Source organism: Gopherus flavomarginatus, chromosome 6 (assembly GCF_025201925.1).
Source record: "Gopherus flavomarginatus isolate rGopFla2 chromosome 6, rGopFla2.mat.asm, whole genome shotgun sequence".
NCBI classification, from domain to species: domain Eukaryota; kingdom Metazoa; phylum Chordata; order Testudines; family Testudinidae; genus Gopherus; species Gopherus flavomarginatus.
This window is the reverse complement of record NC_066622.1, coordinates 134,821,637-134,841,216: the sequence shown is the minus strand read 5'-3', so window position 1 is coordinate 134,841,216 and position 19,580 is coordinate 134,821,637. Positions and strand designations below refer to the sequence as shown.

General features: G+C 42.7%; 1 protein-coding gene across 8 annotated transcripts in view; it reads right to left on the bottom strand.

The window, feature by feature from the left end:
• The window catches only part of STN1 (STN1 subunit of CST complex), a 73,993-nt gene that overhangs the window by 25,848 nt on the left and 28,565 nt on the right, over positions 1-19,580 (bottom strand). For 7 of the 8 annotated variants that reach the window (XM_050958185.1, XM_050958181.1, XM_050958189.1 and 4 more), the window contains 4 exons: positions 12,820-12,915; positions 7,881-7,952; positions 4,713-4,871; positions 895-1,006 (listed from right to left, as the gene is read on the bottom strand). In XM_050958185.1, the coding sequence (XP_050814142.1) occupies positions 895-1,006; positions 4,713-4,871; positions 7,881-7,952; positions 12,820-12,915 (439 nt within the window). The remainder of the gene's footprint in view (positions 1-894; positions 1,007-4,712; positions 4,872-7,880; positions 7,953-12,819; positions 12,916-19,580) is intronic. The other variant, XM_050958187.1, reaches the window with a different exon arrangement.

Sequence of the window (19,580 nt, the reverse complement as noted above, 5' to 3'; positions counted from 1 at the left end):
AACCCTCCACCATTCCTTCCATAATAACTTTTTCAAGGTTATTTCCATCTCTATGCCTAATATGACCAAAGGAGATAAGTTTGCATCTGTTGATTTCAGACATCAGGGTCTGCTTCCCTCCAATAATATTTCGAACACAGGTATTTGTCTTCATGCAAGAGCCTTTGCCAGCACCACATGTCAAAAGCTTATATTTTTTTCCTGTCAGCAGCAGAACTTCTCATGATTCACATCCATAAATCTCTATGGAGAAAGTTAGGCTTTTCACCAGTCAGAGCTTTATCCATTGAGATGCCATATTTTTTCCACACTTAAGGGAGGCCATAGCTTAGCAAGCCAATCCTTAGTTTTATTCCTTGTAACAGCATCTCTGGTTGGAAATATGTGATCTCAGAGAATTAAATTAATCTACTGCCTCTACAACTTCTCCGTTAAATCATCATGCCCACTTGCATCCTGTTTTCATTAGCTGTATCAACGCATATGCATATTGTTTTCATCCCATTCAGGAACAGTCCATATTCCTCAATACCTGTTTTTACAGGCTCTCACGTTTGCTGTATCACATCAGTGGCTGTAGCAAAGAATGTTGTGTCAAAGGGCTGTACCCTCCAAAGAAATTACTTCATACTTTTAGGTGTGTATGTGCAGAGGTGGGGTTAATGGGAGATGTCTTCTAATGTTTCGTGTTTTGGTCTCCCACTCCAAAAGATCTTGGCCATGAAAATCTAAAGGGCAGCCTTTTCCAGTGCAACAGCATGCAGCGCAACATCCTTTGCTTTTAATCTGGTGACCACGACATTCATCTCCACAATGGAGAGCCACATTAACTTCTGCTAAGGGGTGTGGGTATTTCACCCCTAGACTGAACACCAACATCAGTATCCTGTTTACCTCTGTGCATCCTCTGGGATTTGGAAAGGCTTGTCATAAACTTCTCTGTAGAGGCATGGGAGCTCCAACATTCTTGAAATCTGAACCTCACACATAGGATCATCCACTTTATCTGCAAGGATATGGGGGGGAAAAAACAAAAATCCACAAACATGACCAGGACTTTGATATTAATTCACTAGATGAGCACAGCTGAGCTGCTACAGTACTACATATTGTCACAAAGTTCCTCCTCTACCTTGGTGGGTCCTGCGCTTACTGACAGATTTGCTCACCTCAGTGATCTTCCCCACAGTCTCGGTCAAGTCCTCCTGTGTCTGATCAGGAGTTGGGAGGTTTGGGGGGAACCCGGGCCCGCCCTCTGCTCCGGGTTCCAGCCCAGGGCCCTGTGGATTGCAGCTGTCTATAGTACCTCCTATAACACCTGCATGACAGCTACAACTCCCTGAGCTAATTCCCCATGGCCTCCTCCAAACACCTTCTTTATCCTCGCCACAGGACCTTCCTCCTGGTGTCTGATAATGCTTGTACTCCTTAGTCCTCCAGCAGCACACTCTCTCACTCTCAGCTCCTTGTGCCTCTTGCTCCCAGCTCCTCACACGCACTTCCTCTCCTCTGGCTCCCCTCTCCCTGACTGGAGTGAGCTTTTTAAACCCAGGTGCCCTGATTAGCCTGCCTTGATTGGCTGCAGGTGTTCTAATCAGCATGTCTGCCTTAATTGGTTCTAGCAGGTTCCTGATTACTCTAGTGCAGCCCCTGCTCTGGTCACTCAGGGAACAGAAAACTACTCATCCAGTGACCAGCATATTTGCCCTCTACCAGACTCCTGCACCCCACTGGTTTGGGTCTGTCACAATATACACTGGAGCAGCACAAGAGAGTTTCTCATGCCAAACATAGCTGACACATTCTGTTCTCTGCTTTTCTACAATATAGAAAAAATGTTTTATGTTATTACTTAACCAAAAGGCAACCATAAACCAAGTGCTTTTTATCTTGCAAAAAAGCAAATGATTATTATGATAGTTTGGGGAATGGGCGTGTCCAATTTTGAATTGGTTTTATGAACACTGCACTTATTACAGTCATTCTGAACTGGATCACCAATTAGATAGCAGGAAACCAACACATAGTGAGGAGCTACCTGTGGGAAGGTGTGACAAAGCAATCAAGAGGCCATCAGCATTGAATGACTTTCCCCAGGTGGAACAATGGGTTACTATCTGCAAGGCCTTGCAGGTAGTCTCTGCACAGAAACCTGTTTGGGGAGAAAGGGGAGCTGGATTCCTCCCTAGCCTGAGCACATGGCTTGAAGAGCTGCAGTTTCCTCATTTGCCCATCTGACAGAAGGGCAGAGACTATTTTAAAAGATGTGCTTCTTCAAGTCAAACTGAAGACCCAGAAGCAGAAGCACCAGAATAGGAGGGGCCAGGGGGCCATGGCCCTCCCACTTTTAGAAAGTTGGGGGGCCTGGACTATCCACTTCGGCAGGGGTCCCACCTCTGCCCCTCCCAGCCAGGCCAGCAGCTGGAGCTCGGCCAAGGAGCCTGGGAAGCTGGGGGGGCCAGGGAGCCTTCACTTGCTTCAGGTAGTGGGGTGTGTGTGTGAGGGAGTCAAGAGCAGCTCCCAGCCCATGTCCCCATCCTGCAGCCCTCTCCCCGCCCCCCAGGGCAGGAGGGTCCACGCCACCCCACAGCTGCCCATGTGGCTTTTACCATGGCTGGGCTGCAGCCCCCCCCCAACCAGAGCCAGGTCCAGGTAAGAGCCGTGTGCAGTGCACAGGCAGTTGTAGGGAACCATGGACCCTCCTGCCCTTGGTCACTGGCTCCCGGCCTGCTCTGGCTTTTTGTTTTGCTGAGGGCAGGGCCTCAGGCAGAAGAGGAGGGTTAGGGGCCCTGCCCCCCACCCCCACACTTTTGGGCAGGCTCTGCCACCCTTGCACAGAAGAAGGGACCTTGTCTCCTTAATGGACATGAATCAAATAGAAAGACTCACAGAAGGGGCTGAGATCAGACAGACAAGGACTGCATTCAGTAGCTTGTTTTCCATTTATCTGTAACTCTCTTGTGCTTTCTAAGCGTAAGGAGAGTGAGTATGAGAGTGTGTCAGTCTTAGGGCATGTCTACATTACGATTCAGCAGGGGTCAATTTATCACGTCTAGGTCTAGTGTAGACGTGATAAATTGACCGTCGAGCACTCTGCCATTGACTCTGGTACTCCACCAGAGCGAGAAGTGTAGGGAGGGAGTGCCAGCCCTTGACTTACTACAGTGAAGACACTGTGGTAAGTAGATCTAAGTATTTGGACTTCAGTTAACATTATTCACGTTGCTTAACTTAGATCAGTTCCCCCGGACCTCCCTCCCCCAGTGTAGACCAGACCTAAGAAATTCCTTTACTAAGCCTGTGTTTCCATGCTTTACTGCCATGCGGTCCCTGAAGGATGCAGGAAACCAGAGTTCACACTGCCACATGAATTCTGGGGTGGGGGATGGGGGGAAAATGTCTAAACAACTGGGGGGCTTGGGAGGGCTGTGGCACTGGTTCCAGGGTCCAGGCAGCTGGACTTGGTGCTGGTCCCCGCTGTCAAACAGCAGGACTGAACCCAAGACCCCCAGAAGTAGGAGTTGTGACCAGTCACTATCCCGACCCAGGTGGTTTCTCAGCACATGGGATCGAGCAGTTGGATCCCATTACAACAAATTAGTGTCAATCCTGAGAATGAGACTGGACCAGGTTGTGACAACTGTCACCTATTTTTCCAAAGTGATGTGGATCTGGGTGAAATGCAGTGTAAATGATCCACGATTTACATTGCAAGACTTTAGGAAGGTCCTTTCCCTAAGTCAAAGAAAACTGAAGTTGAATACTGAAACCACCATAACAAAGGTCACAGTATCCGGATAGCATCCTTATACGCATTATTGTTATTAACTTCAAGAATAAACTGTATGTTGGGGTTTTTTTAGAACAGTGGCTCTCAGTCTTTCCAGACTACTGTACCCCTTTCAGGAATCTGATTTGTCTTGTGTACCCTGAAATTTCATCCAACTTAAAAACTATTTGCTTACAAAATCAGACACAAAAATACAAAAGTGCACAGCACGCTATTACTGAAAAATTGCTGGCTGTCTCATTTTTATGATATACACCAGACCCTCGCTAGAACGTGTGTCTATATAGCACGAATTCACATATAACGCAGTCGCGGCCATGGATCCCAAATTTAATTACTTTAATTGCAATTCATTTTAACGCAGTCCCCGCCATCACGCGGTTCTCACATTAACGCAGTAAAGTGCATGGAACCAGTGAGGGTCTGGTGTAATTATATAATAAATCAACTGGAATACAAATATTGTACTTACTTTTCAGTGTATAGTATAGAGAGAAGTATAAACAAGTCATTGTCTGTATGAAATTTTAGTTTGTACTGTATGTTTGTGCTTTTTATGTAGCCTGGTGTAAAACTGGACAAATATCTAGATGAGTTGATGTACCATTGTAAGACCTCTGTGTACCTCTGATTGAGAACCAGTGTTTTAGAACACCTACAAAGAAGAGTTGTGTTGCTCAGTGAACCGTACTGTGGGACTAAGATTATGTTGCTTACTAAAAACACATTCAGTTTCACCCCAAGAATTACAATGCAGAAGTATTAGATCAGAAATCATATCAAACATAGGATGTATGAAATGCTCTGAGATAAAGCTGAAGCAAAGCTAATAACTTAATATCCAGCACTGTGATCTTGTCACAAGTTCACTTAAGTGTTGTGTTTTGTTTTGTTTTTTTTAAGAGAAACCGATATTGCTCACAATAGATGGAGGCCTGAATTTCTCGCTGCTCTCTGTAGATTCGGATATGACCTCGGACCTTGACAACATCCCCAATTTCCAGCTTGGTTTTCTGGAGCACCTCTTCCTGGAGCTTCTTCATCTGTTCAACTAGATCACTGCTGCAAGGTGTGTCTAGTCCTGATGCAAAAGATGTTGGGAAATCAGAGATAAATCTTAGGATGATGCTTTCATTGTCACAATTTCAAGGCAGAGTTATCACAGAAGATCAGCTAAGAGGAGATGGTTACTCACCCTGCGCAGTAACTGAGGTTCTTCAAGATGTGTGTCCCTGTGGCTGGCTCCACTTCAGCTGTCAGTGCGTCTCAGCACCGGTGATTGGAGATTTTTGGTAGTAGTGTCTGTCTGGGTCGTGCATGCACAGTGATCATCTTGCGGAGCCGTTGGCACCTCATCAAGTGCATGCATGACCCATCGACCTCTGTTCCTTCCTCTACAGTAGAGTCATACTGCGAACTCCAAAGTAAAGGGGAGGAGGGTGGGTAGTGGAACACACAGAGGGACACATATCTTGAAGAACCTCAGCTACTGCACAGAGTGAGTAATCTTCTCTTCTTCTTCAAGTGCTGTCCCTGTGGGTGCTCCATTCCAGGTTTCTGTGTATCCTGGTGCCATTGATTGGAGATTTTCAGTAGCAGTGTCCCTCTGGATTGCGCATGCGCAGTGACTGTCTTGCAGCGCCGTTGGCGCCACATCTAGCACACGTGTGCTCTGACCCCCTCAGTTCCTTCTCAACTGTTTTCAGCCTGAGATGGAGCGCCGTAGCAGTGTCGACAACAACGTAGGAAAATAATTAGAAACAGTTTGAATTAATTAGTTATATTTAAGTTTTAGTTTGTTAATAGTTTCCTATCTCCTTTTTCTTTTTGGAAAAAAAAAATCCTTTTTACACTTCAATCAACTGATTCACCTGCCTAAATTTTATCCCAAACCCCATGGGAAAACACAAGAGGCTGTCCTACATACTTTAGATGTCAGGCACACATTAAGATTCTACCTTGACAGAACACAGCCCTTCTGAAAATCTCCCCAACTTTTTGTTTCCACAACCCAATGTTCCAAGGGCTCCGCAATATCCACACAGAGATGATCAAAATGGACCCCCAACTGCATCCACGTGTGTTATCAATAGCACAAAACAGAACCCTCATCAACCCCCATTCAACAAGATCAGTGTCTACCTCAATAGCTTTCTTAAATAACATACCAGTCGTAGACATATGCAGAGCAGCCACCTGGGCCTCTGAACACACATTTACGAACCATTATGCAGTTACTCAAGGTTCAAGCTCAGACAGAATGCTAGGTCTCACGGTGCTAGCCTCCACTATGCATACAACTCCGAAGCCCCTTCCATCCACATAAGGGCTCTGCTCTTCAGTCACCTGAAATGGAGCAGCCACAGGGACAGCACTTGAAGAAGAACCTAAGTTTCATGGTGCCCTCTTTTAAAGAGGGCAGCATGCTCAGCAGCACTGGAGTTCCCAGGCAGCACGTCTCTGACGTGTCAGTTTTTAATTTAAGGCTCTGCATTTACTTATTTGTTTTTTTTAAAAACTATTCAGGTATTGTTCTTCATGGAAAAAACACATCTCAATTTCTCACCAGGAACATACCCTGAAATGTGATCAAAACCAAAGATTTTAATTGTAAATTGGGCATCCCTTCCAGACTGTTAGGCTCAGCAAAATCAGCAGAGCTTTCATATAGAAGGGAAAGCCTGAGTCATCTGAGGTAACACAAAAGCAGTCGTGTGGTGCCATTTTGTGACTGTAATGATGTAAATGCATCTTGACAGATCTTCTCATTTACGTAACACCTTTGCTTGAGAGTCAAGCTGATTTCTTAATTGTTTGAAACCTAAAGCGTGATCCTGGCAACTACGATCATGGCTGCAGCAGGCTGGAAAAGAATCTGCCTGTTCCTTCCAAGAGATGGTTTTATAAATTATAAGCTATTTTACCAATGGAAAGAGATTATTCAAAGAATACAGATCATATTCTACAAAAGGGTAGCAGCACCATTTGCTAACCTGCTCAGAATGAACACAGACTAATACACCTTCCAGAAGAAACTTGGTGGCCTTATTGACATATTATATTTTGGAAATTAATGCTTTACCTTGATATACTTATTTGGGAGTGACACATGCATTCAAATCAGCTCTGTTAAACACACGGCCAAATTATCTACTAGTATAAACGGGCTCAGTTCCACTGACTTCAAAAGCGCTCCACCCATTTACATCAGCACAGAATTCCCCTCCTCCCCCAACTTATAACTGACCTCAAGGGTGACAGTGTGATCTCAGTTATAAATGTGTCTGATCCAGAGCCTTTTGAATTCAGTGTAAGACTTCAGTGGACTTTTCCACACCCCTAATCTGAATGTAAAGCAGTTAAGGGAGTAGCAAGGTGGGAACTGCCCTAGGAAAGAAAGCCAGACATAAGTAAACTATTTCACTACTACTGATCTGCAAGGAGTGCATCATCACTTTTTTGCAGATTTGGAACAGTTCAGCTCACTGAACAATTTCCTTCATGTTTTCAGGTGATTATAGGCAACTTTCAAGGCACTCAATGATGGTCACATACATGTGGAAGCAGGAAAAACAAATATCCACACAAACTGAAAAACTGCAGACACATACATGCCTGATGTATCAGAGAAAAAACAGAACAGGCCACAAAAGTCAACTGGTTCGGTTTGGAAATTGCAGCTGTAACAAATGGCAAGTTTCCAAGATATATATATATATATATATATATATCTTTTTTTTTACCAGATGCAGTCACACAATGGGCCATAGGAAGAAAATTCTTTGTACTGTCAAACTGAAACGCTACATCACCCTGATAAGCAGTGGTACTAATGGTCATAGATGCAATGTTATTGTTGGCATCACCATTAGTAACAGCACAAGATGACTATAGGGAGAAGCTATTTTACGCGGTAAGCCTCTCAAAGCAGCCCAGGCTATAGGATGTACTTGTAAATATTCTTTGTGCCTGTGAATACAATTTGCTCTTGTGTTGACTTGATAATTTATCATCTGATCTGAAAAAAACCCCACACAAATGGAAGTGTTATTAAGTCATAGCTGAAAACTGTTATGTACTCATACATTACCTGACAAAGGCTTTTCTGCTTCCCTGGGATTTTTCCAGCAGATGCAGTTTATGACCCCAGTACTGTCATCCACTGTAAGAGAATTGCAGTAATCAAGGAAACAAGTGGTCTTGGCATTCCAAGAGATCTTAACACACAGTACAGCCCTACTTGTTTTGTCAGTACCCCTTTGGCTCAGCCAAAGAAGGACAAGTTATTTGCATTATTTTTCTAAATAGTATAATACTTCATCTTATTCTGAATCACATGCCAAAAGTAGTCCTCAGTTTAGACTTTTGCAGCATCCTCTCTCTGCATCTGTTGAAAACTGCACTGCAAATGTTCACTCAAATATTTTAAGTAAAATCATAATACACTAAAACAAAACCCACCTACTATATTCTGCACATCTACGGCCCCTTTCATTTTAGAATATATTATATTAATTAGGCCTCACAAAACCCACACAGTGTAGGCAAGTATTACTACCCTTTAATATTTAGACTATAAATTCTTTGGGACCAGGACCACATCTTTGCGTGTGTATGTACAGCACCTAGTACAATCCTGATTCAATGCCTCTAGGTTCTATTGCACTATATTATATATAAAAATGAAGTTAATGGAAGCAGAAAGGGGTTTAAACTAACATTTTTAAAAGTAGCTTCTAATTTTGAGTGGTCAACTCAAGGCAGCTTGGGTCGGATTTTCAGGAGTGCTGAGCGTGGATAATTTTTATCACCACGCTGCTTGGCACCTCCAGCCCTATATCTCAAGTTGGGCATCCAAAAAACTGAGGAAAAAAACTTACTGAAGCATCTCTAAGGGTGAGATTATCTGTATTCAGTTTGATTAGACTTAGATTTGCACATTTTATTTTATTTTATTTTGTTTGGTCACTTACTTTGTTCTGGCTGTTACTACTTGAAACCACTTAAATCCTACTTTCTGTATTTAATAAAATCACTTTTTACTTATTAATTAACTCAGAGTATGTATTAATACCTGGGGGAGCAAACAACTATGCATCTCTCTCTATCAGTGTTATAGAGGGCGAACAATTTATGAATTTAACCTGTATAAGCTTTATACAGGGTAAAACGGATTTATTTGGGTTTAGACCCCATTGTGAGTTGAGCATCTGAGAGTTAAAGACAGGAACAATTCTGTTAGCTGCTTTCAGGTAAACCTGCAGCTTTGGGGCAAGTAATTCAGACCCTGGGTCTTTGCTGGAGCAGATGGGAGTGTCTGGCTCAGCAAGACAGGGTGCTGGAGTCCCAAGCTGGTAGGGAAAGCAGGAGCAGAGTTAGTCTTGGCACATCAGGTGGCAGCTCCCAAGGGGGGGGGGGGGGTTCTGTGATCCAACCCGTCACAGCGGTTTCATACAAAGAGGAAAAGCTGCAGTCTCCTACAGGTAAGACAGAGGATACTACCTACTGTAGTCCTACCATTGGCTATGAACTGGGGAGAAGGAGAAATCAAAAAGCAAAAACCAAACCACCAGATGATTCTATTGTTCCATATAGATCAAGATAAAACAAAACTGTTTGAAGGAACTTGTCCAGCCAACATCCATCAATTTCCTTGAAATAAACTATTTTGTAAATAAGAGAGCAGAGCACAAAGATCCTGTTCTAGCAATGCAAGTGTCACAATTCAGGACTAGCTGCAACTCTGACCCGTTCTCTGGCCTCTGAGGGCACCCTCCTCAGATCTTAGGCTTCATGCCTTCGCCCCTCAGAGGGTACCTCTACATTTCAGCTCGGAAGTGTCATTCCTAGCTTGTGCAGACATACCTGTGCTAGCTCTGCTTAAGACAGCATGGTAAAGATAACAGTGAAGCCAGGGTAGCCTGGGTGGTGGCACAGGCTCGCTGTCCAAGTACATACCCATCTGGGACTCCTGGTATGTATTCAGGTAGTAAGCTCAAGCTGCCGCTTAGGCTACCCCAGCCACACTGCTATATTTAGTACACTAGCTTAAGCAGAGTAGTGCAGGTATGTCTATGCAAGCTATGAATCACGCCTCCCAGATCAAATGTAGGCACACTCAGGGGAGAATCTCATGATTCTCCCACTCTTGGACCAGTTCCTAAGTTACAAGAGCTTGCAGACTGACTCCAGTTACTGAACCCAGCTGGACCTCCAGGGTATCTGCAGTATTTCTCTTCAGGACCAATGGATTACAGTGACCCAAAGACAGAAGTATTGTTACACCATGCTTTGTTCCTATGGTTAATGAATAAAAGGATTTTAAAAACACTGCAAGGTCTAACACGTCTATCTTACCTAAAGTCTTACCATCCCTTGACGGAGGTCATAGGCAGATCTAAGTTCCCAGAAACCCTAGCCTCTGGAGTCTGGGTTCCCCTTAGCTCTCCCTGCCTCTGTCAAGGTCCTGGTTTAAATTCAGCTAGAAGTTCTTTGTTCGCAGTTTGCCCAAGCTTGAAACTGCTACGCAAACCAAACTGGTGCATTCTACAGGGGGTTAAGCCAGCATGTCAAAGAAAAAAATGGCTTTGCATTGTTTCAAGTATTTTGTTCTGTTTTTTTCCCTTCAAGTCTAGAAACATCATCAAGTCTAGTCAAGTTTGGTTTTGCTAAAAGACTTCCTGGAGGGCTCAGCAGGGTCAGCTCCAGGCACCAGCAGAGGAAGCACGTGCCTGGGGCGGCACACGCTCAGGGGCGGCACAGTGCGAGCATCGTCTTCTTTTTTCTTTTTTTGCTTGGGGCGGCTGAGTAGAGTCAGCCCTGGGCCTCAGAGATGCATATAGAGCTTTCTCACTTTAATGGAAGGGGTGGGAGGTTCTGAACTTTATCACAGACATCCCTTCTCCTACATGTTCACTATATATTGATGTTAAATAATAGTTAAGAAAAAAAAAAGTAGACAGAATTTATTTTCTCTCTTAGTTGACCAGACTTCATCCCTTTCTCATTTCACCACAAGTTCTTCAGTCACTATAGTCTTCCTTAGATTTCTAATGACTAACTGACTGACTGACTGACTGACTGTTTGACAGACAGTCAGACAGACAGAAAATCCAAGCAGAAATAGACATGTGTGTTCAAGGGAAGAGACGGCGAAAATATCTTTCAGGTCTTCTTTATATATCAGAAAGTCAAAAATACAAGGACACCTTTAAAAACAGATGGGAGGAGGTTGACTGCTGAACAGTATGAGGTTCTACAGCTGATGCAATACTTGCTCCCTGCCTCACCAATCAGAGACTGTTTAGCTGAGAGATGTAAAGAGTTATGAGCAGGATACTGAGAAGTTACAATTTACACTGGTGGAGTCAGCCTGACTGAGCCTGAGAACAGGACAGGGAGGGGCGCTGAAAGCTAAACCAAGAACTGTTGAACAAAACAGGAGCGGAGTTGGATGCAAAAAGGTAGGAGGAGAGCAGGCTAGACGATAGTTCTATTCAAACCTGTTGATCTAGCATCCGAGACCTTAAGTCCATACATTCTCAGGTTCTTTTGTTTTTATTCATCTGTATCCTGCACTGCTCAGATGTCTTGAGCTACCTTAGACCAATATGTGGAACCCCATTTCCCTTCAAATGTTCTTGCAAACTCAGATCCTTTTATTATTATACTGCAGCAGCATCCAACTATGCCAACTGCTTGCCAAAACAGAAAAGACAGACAGACAGACAGACAGACAGACAATCTAAACACAGGAGACACTTTAGTATTTGAAGTGATGTCCAATACAAGATCTCATTAGGTTTCGGACTTCATTTTCATCATGGATCATCCTTCCACCTCTTATTTTAGGTATTTACATGGTCCCTATTACCACAGCATCTGAATATTTCACAATCTTTTATCCCTCCTCACAACACTCCTATGAGGCAGAAAGTGTAATAGTCCCCATTTTACAGATGGGGAACAGAGGCACAAGAGATTAAGTGACTCACCCAAACCCATACAGGAAAACTTTGGCGAAGCAGGGAACTGGATCTTGATCTCCCCAGTCCCAGACATATGCCATAACCACTGTCCTATCCCACCCTTCCTCTCCTCAGGTCCCCCAGCCAACCTGATGTGCATCACTATTCCAGTGTGCCCTTCTTTACAGCAGAAATTCCAATTTAGTACAAAAGGCCTGGCAGGAGAGTTTAAAAAAAAGGCAGTTTAGTGAAAACTTCTGAAGTTTGGAAAAAGCTGGAGCGGAAGGGAGAAGCTCCTTGTGGATGAAGGCAAGGACTGGTGCACTGGGGAAGAATAAATATTCTATTACTAGCGGGGTAGATAGCAAGTGACTCATCGCACTGAACAGCAGCCTTTCAGCCACTAACTAGCATGGGTGGATTCAGAATCCCAATTAGTGTGCCTTTGCAAAACAGGATGATGGCTAAAGCCCAGTTTTTTAAAGCTATTTGGCACCCAGAGATGCAAATAGGCACCAGTGGATTTTCAAAAGCTCTTAACTCACCTAAATGCCAATGGGAAAATTCCACTAGACACCCATCTGCATTTTTGCATACCTAAATACCTTTAAAACTCTGGCCCTGAGATATGGGGCAAAAAGGAAAAAAAAAAAACTAGAAGGAATCCCTTCACAAGCTAGTAAGGAGAAAAGAGAAGTGACTTCCCCTTTGCAGAAACCATTAGATTTATTTACATTTGATAAGAGTTTTGCATACAAGTTAAGAGCAAGAGTCTGTATTTCTGGATTCTATTCCCTGCTCTGACTCACCCAAGGCCACACTGCAAATCAATGGTACTTAATCATGCCTCCTCAGCTTCCCCACAGGGATAATACATTCCTGCCTTTTTTAAATGCTTTGAAATCTTCATCTGAAATGTGGTATAAAACAGTGAAAAGTATAATCAAGAAAAAGTGTCTTTTCAAGAACAGACAATGGTCCAAACCAATGAGGCAACTTCTAGGTTCTAATGGTTACGAAGGTTGGAATCCAGGAAATGCTAAGAAACAAAACTCTTCTTACCTCCATAGTTATAGAAGGCATCTCGTTCTTTTACTAGAACCACTGTCCCAACAACATCCACCTGTCTTATTGGATGTCCATTATAAAAGAATATACCTATGGAGAAAGACAGAATATTTCCATTAAGTGTGACCGAATACTGCTTGCAGGAGTTCTACATTGGTTAGCCATTCACGTAATTAGAAAGAGGATCCTTTTGTTCTTTTAATGAGTTTTAAAGTTAGTGAATATTTACTTATATCAAAAATATCTGATCAATGAAAATGGGAAGAAATAGTAGTACTAGTTCACTGAGTACACTGAGGCACAGTACTAGTGCCACCCACTTACTATGCTAAAAGATGTCAATAGTTTTGTATTTTGTAGTCAACAGACACTACAGCACTTCATAACTTGATCCTCTCTCTCCCCTTTCTTGAATATTTTGACTAGGAGTAAAATAGTTAAATGTGATATTATTTGTCATCCTCAGGCTTCAGAGTAAATGTTCTTTTAAATAAATATGAGCAGTTTATACATCTCCCCATACTTCTGTTTGAGGCTATCTGCAGATTGAGACAGATCTCACTGAATCTTTTAAATTCTTAAGGCTGTTTTCACTACCAAAAGGGCTAAGGAAGGGACCATTTAAAACAGATAACTTTGATTCTGACGCACAAGATGCAGGTATCAGGGGAAACTACTAGCTCATATAACCACTGCAACCATTCCCCCTATAAAATATCCCTCCCAGACTTCATTTCTGTGCTTCTATGAAACAGACTTTGATAATGCTACTGAGTATCAAAATATCTCTGAGAAACCTAAACGCCCTTTTGTCAGCTTCTGCCCAGCATTCACTTAGGAAATACAGAAGCCACTATGACCACCCAATACCTTTATCGAGAAACAAAACTAAAAATGCTCAAGTAAACATTCATGCGACATGCCATATATGCAACCACAAAATGCATTAGTGCTCATACCATCAGAACAACACACTATGTAGAAAGGAGAGAAGATAATTCAAGAGATTTAAATTACTTGGACTGCTAATTATTTTAAATGCATATATTATCTTCAATTTCAAAAGATTTCAGCCCCACTGAGATGCAGACCCATATGACATGGACAGCTGGCAACTAGCATACAACACACTGAACAAAACTAGGAATTGGAGAGGGAAAGATTTGGCTCAAGACACAAAGGCAAATCCCTAACCTTATCAAGGAAGACATGGGATATTTTAATGCACATACAAGAGTCAGGAGGTCAGTTTCATGTGTGGAATCAAAACTTATTAAAACCCTAAAATAACCTATCCTACATAGCCAGAGACATAGCCTGAACATGTCTTCAGTAACCTTAAATAGGCCTGGAATTAACTTCTTCACATTACTGGGTCACGGGCAAGTTTTCAGGGTGTTGTACAAATGTTTAGCCACACAATTTATATGGAAGTTGTGCTGATAGAAGCTCACAACATGCGTTGAAGAATTATCCACTGCTGTGATCTCAGAGCTGGTTGTATTTGTTGTGCAGCTGCAGATCAGGGCTAGAGTAGAAAACATTTACAGGACTGACCACTTTCATTTTGTCTTCTCCCCATGTTTATGATTAAACAACAATTAATGCTTACATAGAAACTCTTTCAAGGATGTCAAGGCAGTTTATACACAGTAATTATCTCTCTCCACCCCTGACATAGGCAAGTATTACCACCATTAAGTTTCAGTTGCACTGTATACACCTCAGGGTAGGGACTGTGCCTTGCTTCTCTTTTGTAAAGTGCAGAGGCAATCCTTGGTACATTATTCTGCTCTTTTCACAGATAGGTACATTGAGGCACAGAATGACTAAGTTGTGAAGCTGGGAATAGAACTGGGAGTCCTGACTCCCAGTCTCTATAAGAACATACAGAAAGCCACCTCACTGAGATTTAAACAGCATCTGCCATCATTTCTTTAAAGGGTGACATACTGGTGTTTTATATTCTTGAGTTATTTAACTGGATGGTTTGAGGAACTAAATCAGAAGTTTCTCCATCTCTAGGTCACTGGTTCAAACTCTGCTCAGAATGGTAGCTATCAAAATCCATTACCAGCTACCAGTCACCGTGTGGCCTGCATGAGGTGAAGGATGTTCTCAAGCAAGCTCTTTAGTAAACCGCTATTTATAAATTTTAAATTCTCCACTACAATTATTTCTGATATAACTCACATTTTATTCTGCAGCATTTGACTTTGTTTCTTGAGGGGAAAGAACGTAAGGTGAGAAGCTGTGTGAAAGAGATATAAATCGTAGGGCTGGTCTACACTACAGGAGAAAATCGATCTCAGATACACAACTTTAGCTACGTGAATAACGTAGCTGAAGTCGAAGTATCTAAGATAGAATTACTCACCGTCCTCATGGCGCGGGATTGATGTCCGCGGCTCCCCATGTCGACTCCGCAACTCCGTTGGGGTTGGTGGAGTTCCAGAATCGATATAAGAGCGTTCGGGGATCGATATATTGCGTCTAGATGAGATGTGATATATCAATCCCCGAGCAATCGATTGCTACCTGCCGATACGGCGGGTAGTGAAGACATAGCCTTAGTTGGACACTTGATGTCTCTGCCTACACACATGCAGAGAGCAGGTCATGGCAACTCAGAAGGACCCAGAAGTTTCCAGAACAGGGTGTGGCAGCGACTTGATGTATTCAACAGCTGTTAAGAGGCTGTATATGATGTGTTCACTGTGGGCAACCCAGCTGGGTGGGTCACCCTTGGAGAGCTGAGCTGGAGCATGGGTGGGTGGGTGCGGGGGAGATTATAAGAGTTACAGACGTCCTGTAGACTGTCTGTGGCTGATCTATGCAGGACCAAGTGACGTGTGTGTGCTGTGAGAATTTGGTCTCAGTCCCTGCACCTCTCTGGATACAAGCTATTGTCTTCTGTTTCATCACCAACTGAGAGAACCAGTGAGCCAGTAAACCAGAGGCTGGAATGGTGTTGGTTGTGGAGATCCCCTGACAGGGTTCTGAAGTATTTAAAAGGACTAAGATTCTGCCATTTCTCAAGTGCTGAAAAGTCCAGATGACACACATTCCATGCTACGGTCACACTATAAAGACTGAGAAATCACTCACAATCAGAGGAGACATGTTTTGATGTGTGTGCACTGAAGTATAGAAAATGCTATGCTGAAAAACATTCAAATACAAGTTGTTACAGAAACAAAAGGGGGAAGTCAACATATTAAATGCCAAAAGATGTACTGTCTAGTAGCTTTGTTTAAAAGTTATGCATAGTATCCAAAAACCTATTTACAAAGTTTTGAGTGCACCATGTTTACACTTTCTAAGCAAAACAGAATACTCTTTGAAAATTCCCTAGAAATTATTAATATCCATTTATTGAGTTTTACATACTATAACCCTAAGACTAACTCTGTGTAATGCTTTCTGAGAAGTCTTTAAGAAACAGAACTTTGGCCTGCGCTTCTAAAAAAAGTTGCTGAGCTACAGGAAGAAAGGCGTGTACAGTTATACAGAACATAGCCTGTATATAGAGTTATATAGTATATAGCCTGGCCATCACCCTGTCCCCATTACAAAGTCTGTCTGAACAGAGGTACAATGGATAGGACATACATGTGGAACAGCCTGCTGACCTCTTTAGGGTCAGGGATCTTAAAAATTTTGCTAAAAACTGGAGCCCCGTATCTTTAACTGAGCAGTACAAAATCATAGAAGCATAGACTCTTTAATGACTGCTGTTTGTGAACTTGCTTTTATACTATTCATAACTTCCCTTTCTTGTTGATAAGGTGCTGTCACACTGCAGAGGCAGTAATCTGGCTAGCTGCACTTTAACACTGAAAAAGAGGCTCATTTCCATGCTGTAATTATATTGTGTTGTTGCATTTGACACCCACTCTCATTTCAAGGCCTCTGGGGCATCACAATTGCTGCTTTTATCTGGGAGGTTTTCAGCCTTCATGTCACCATATACAACAAGAGAGAAGCTGGCTGGGTTTACATATTTTCCCCAGTGCTGTTCTAAGGGATTAGTCATGGTTTCCTAGAATCCTAGCAGTTAGACCTGGAAAAAGATTTATTAGATCATTTAGTTCATACTCCCGTGGTCAGTGCAGGATCATGCCCTATAGTACATTCTTTAGTGATCTGTTCAATCCCAACATAAATAAATTTGAGTGATGGGCCTTCCGGCTCTTCACTAGGGAGTCCGTTCCACAATCAAAAAGATCTGACTGCAAGGATGTTTTCCCATAACTTCAGCCTATGTTTACTTTTTAATTTCCTCCCATTGCTCTTTGAGCCGATCTAAGTCATTCCCAATCATCATTAATGACTGGTTTATAGCCAATTATATACTTAACAGCTTCTGGTCTTTAAGAAACCCATTAGAGGGGGGAATTTTGGCAGCAAATTTATACATTGCTCATCCCGTTCCCCCACCAGCCTCCCACCAAACACTTACTTTTGTATGGTTCTATTCTGATGGCATTGGATGTGGGTGAAAAAGACATGCTGGAAGGCACCTGGGATGGTTCATATAGTGTGTGTGCACACGCGTGCCCCCCACCAAAGAGATGGACAAGAGAATTAGGATTGTTTGTTCCATGACTTTTCATCCTTATATGGCACTGCAAAGTCTGTTAATATACACACATGTACACGCATATGTGCATGCACACACACATACACACACACACACACACACACACAGGACTGCAGTGACCTTGGTTGTGCAAAGAGACAAATCCACAGGAAGTGGGGAAAACTTGCATGCCCCAATTTTAAAAGGGTGGTATCTTGACATGGCAGAGGATACATCTTTATGAGCACCTTATTTATAAGATTAATGACAAAAATTGTGGCAGATGAGAAATCGCTCTCAAATAAAACCTCATGGCATACAAATGAGAAATATAAGAGCATATTTGGGAGAGGGAGAAGTGCTGCAGTTGTCTAGGATGTTAAAAGAAGAGCAAGAGTATGTTTGTTGATGTTCATAAATTTTTATTCTTCCACTGTGTGCCATTATTAATTGTTTTGCAGAAGCACCTAGGAACCCCAGTCATGGGCCAGGACCCCACTGTGCTAGGTGATGTACAACACACAGAACAGAGAGAGACAGTCTCTGTATTATTGTTTTTAAATCAAGAAAAGATAAGGAAAATTAAAGATGACAGTATGCCAATTCTTTGAAGGTGTCGTAAACAGATAAGTAAGAACAAAATAGAACAAAAGTGCTTCATATCTCTTTTGCCTGGAAAGGGTTAACAAGAACAGTGAGCCTGGCTGTCACCTGACCAGAGGACCAATCAGGGGACAGGATACTTTCAAATCTTGAGGGAGTGAAGTTTTTGTGTGTGCTGTTAGTGTTTGGTTGTTGTTCACTCTGGGGGCTCAGAGGGATCAGACGTGCAACCAGGTTTCTCTCCAATCTCTCCGATACAGGCTCTTATAAGTTCACAATAGTGAGTACTAGGTAGATAAAGCGAGTTAGGCTTATGTTTGTTTTCTTTATTTGCAAATGTGCATTTGGCTGGGAGGAGTTCAAATTGGTATTTTGCTGAAAAGATTTTAATTTGTACTTGTATACTTAGGCTGGGAGGGTATTCCCAGTGTCTATAGCTGAAAGACCCTGTACCTATTCCATTTTAAATTTACAAAGATAATGTTTACTGTTTTCTTTCTTTAATTAAAAGCTTTTCTTGTTTAAGAACCTGATTTTTTTTTATTCTGGTGAGACCCCAGGGGACTGGGTCTGGATCCACCAGGGAATTGGTGGGGAGAAAGGAGGGAAGGGGGAGAGAAAGGTTAATTTCTCTCTGTGTTAGGATTACTTTCTCTCTCAGGGAGAATCTGGGAGGGGGAGAGAGAGAAGGAGGGGGGAAGGTAAATCTTCCTCTCTCTTTAAAGATTAAAGGAGTTTGAATCACAGTGATCTTCCAGGGTAACCCAGGGACGGGAAGCCTGGGAGAGGCAACAGTGAGGGAAAGGGTTTACTTTCCTTGTGTTAAGATCCAGAGGGGCTGGGTCTTGGGGGTCCCCGGGCAAGGTTTTGGGGGGACCAAAGTGTACCAGGCACTGGAATTCCTGGTTGGTGGCAGCGCTACAAGTACTAAGCTGGTAACTGAGCTTAGAGGAACTCATGCTGGTACCCCATCTTTTGGACACTAAGGTTCAGAGTGGGGATTATACCATGACAGAAGGCAAGGACATTCTTTTCATTGATGTGTGCATAGCACCTAGCACAATGGGGCCATTATCTCAGATTTAGGCCTATAGGTGCTACTATAATACAAATAGCCCATTTTAAAATACAAGATTAACCATCAGCAGTATCTCCATATTTGGTCACTGTCTCAGGTCAACAGATTCTTTGAAAACACCCATCATATCTATTTCCACAGGAGTAAATATGCTGGGTCTTGTACACTCCATGTTGTCTCTAAGGGCACAATACTAGATGTCAGGAGAGAAAAACAAAGCCAGTTCTTGGCTTCCGGAAGGAGACTAGCGTCATTCCTATTGTCAATGAAAAGTTAATATATTAACAAAAATCAAGAGCAGGGCTTCAAGGGTAAAGCAAGCCAAGGATCTTCTTTTATTCAAGGGGATAGATATATGTACCTAGCTTTTCTTGTAGATAAACCTACTCAGGACTAGCTTGTTTTCCTGATTAACTCCCTAGGGTTTCTCTATGGGTTTTCCTTCCCTTGTCTCTCTCCACAATAACAGTCTTAAGTCCTGCCCGACATAGT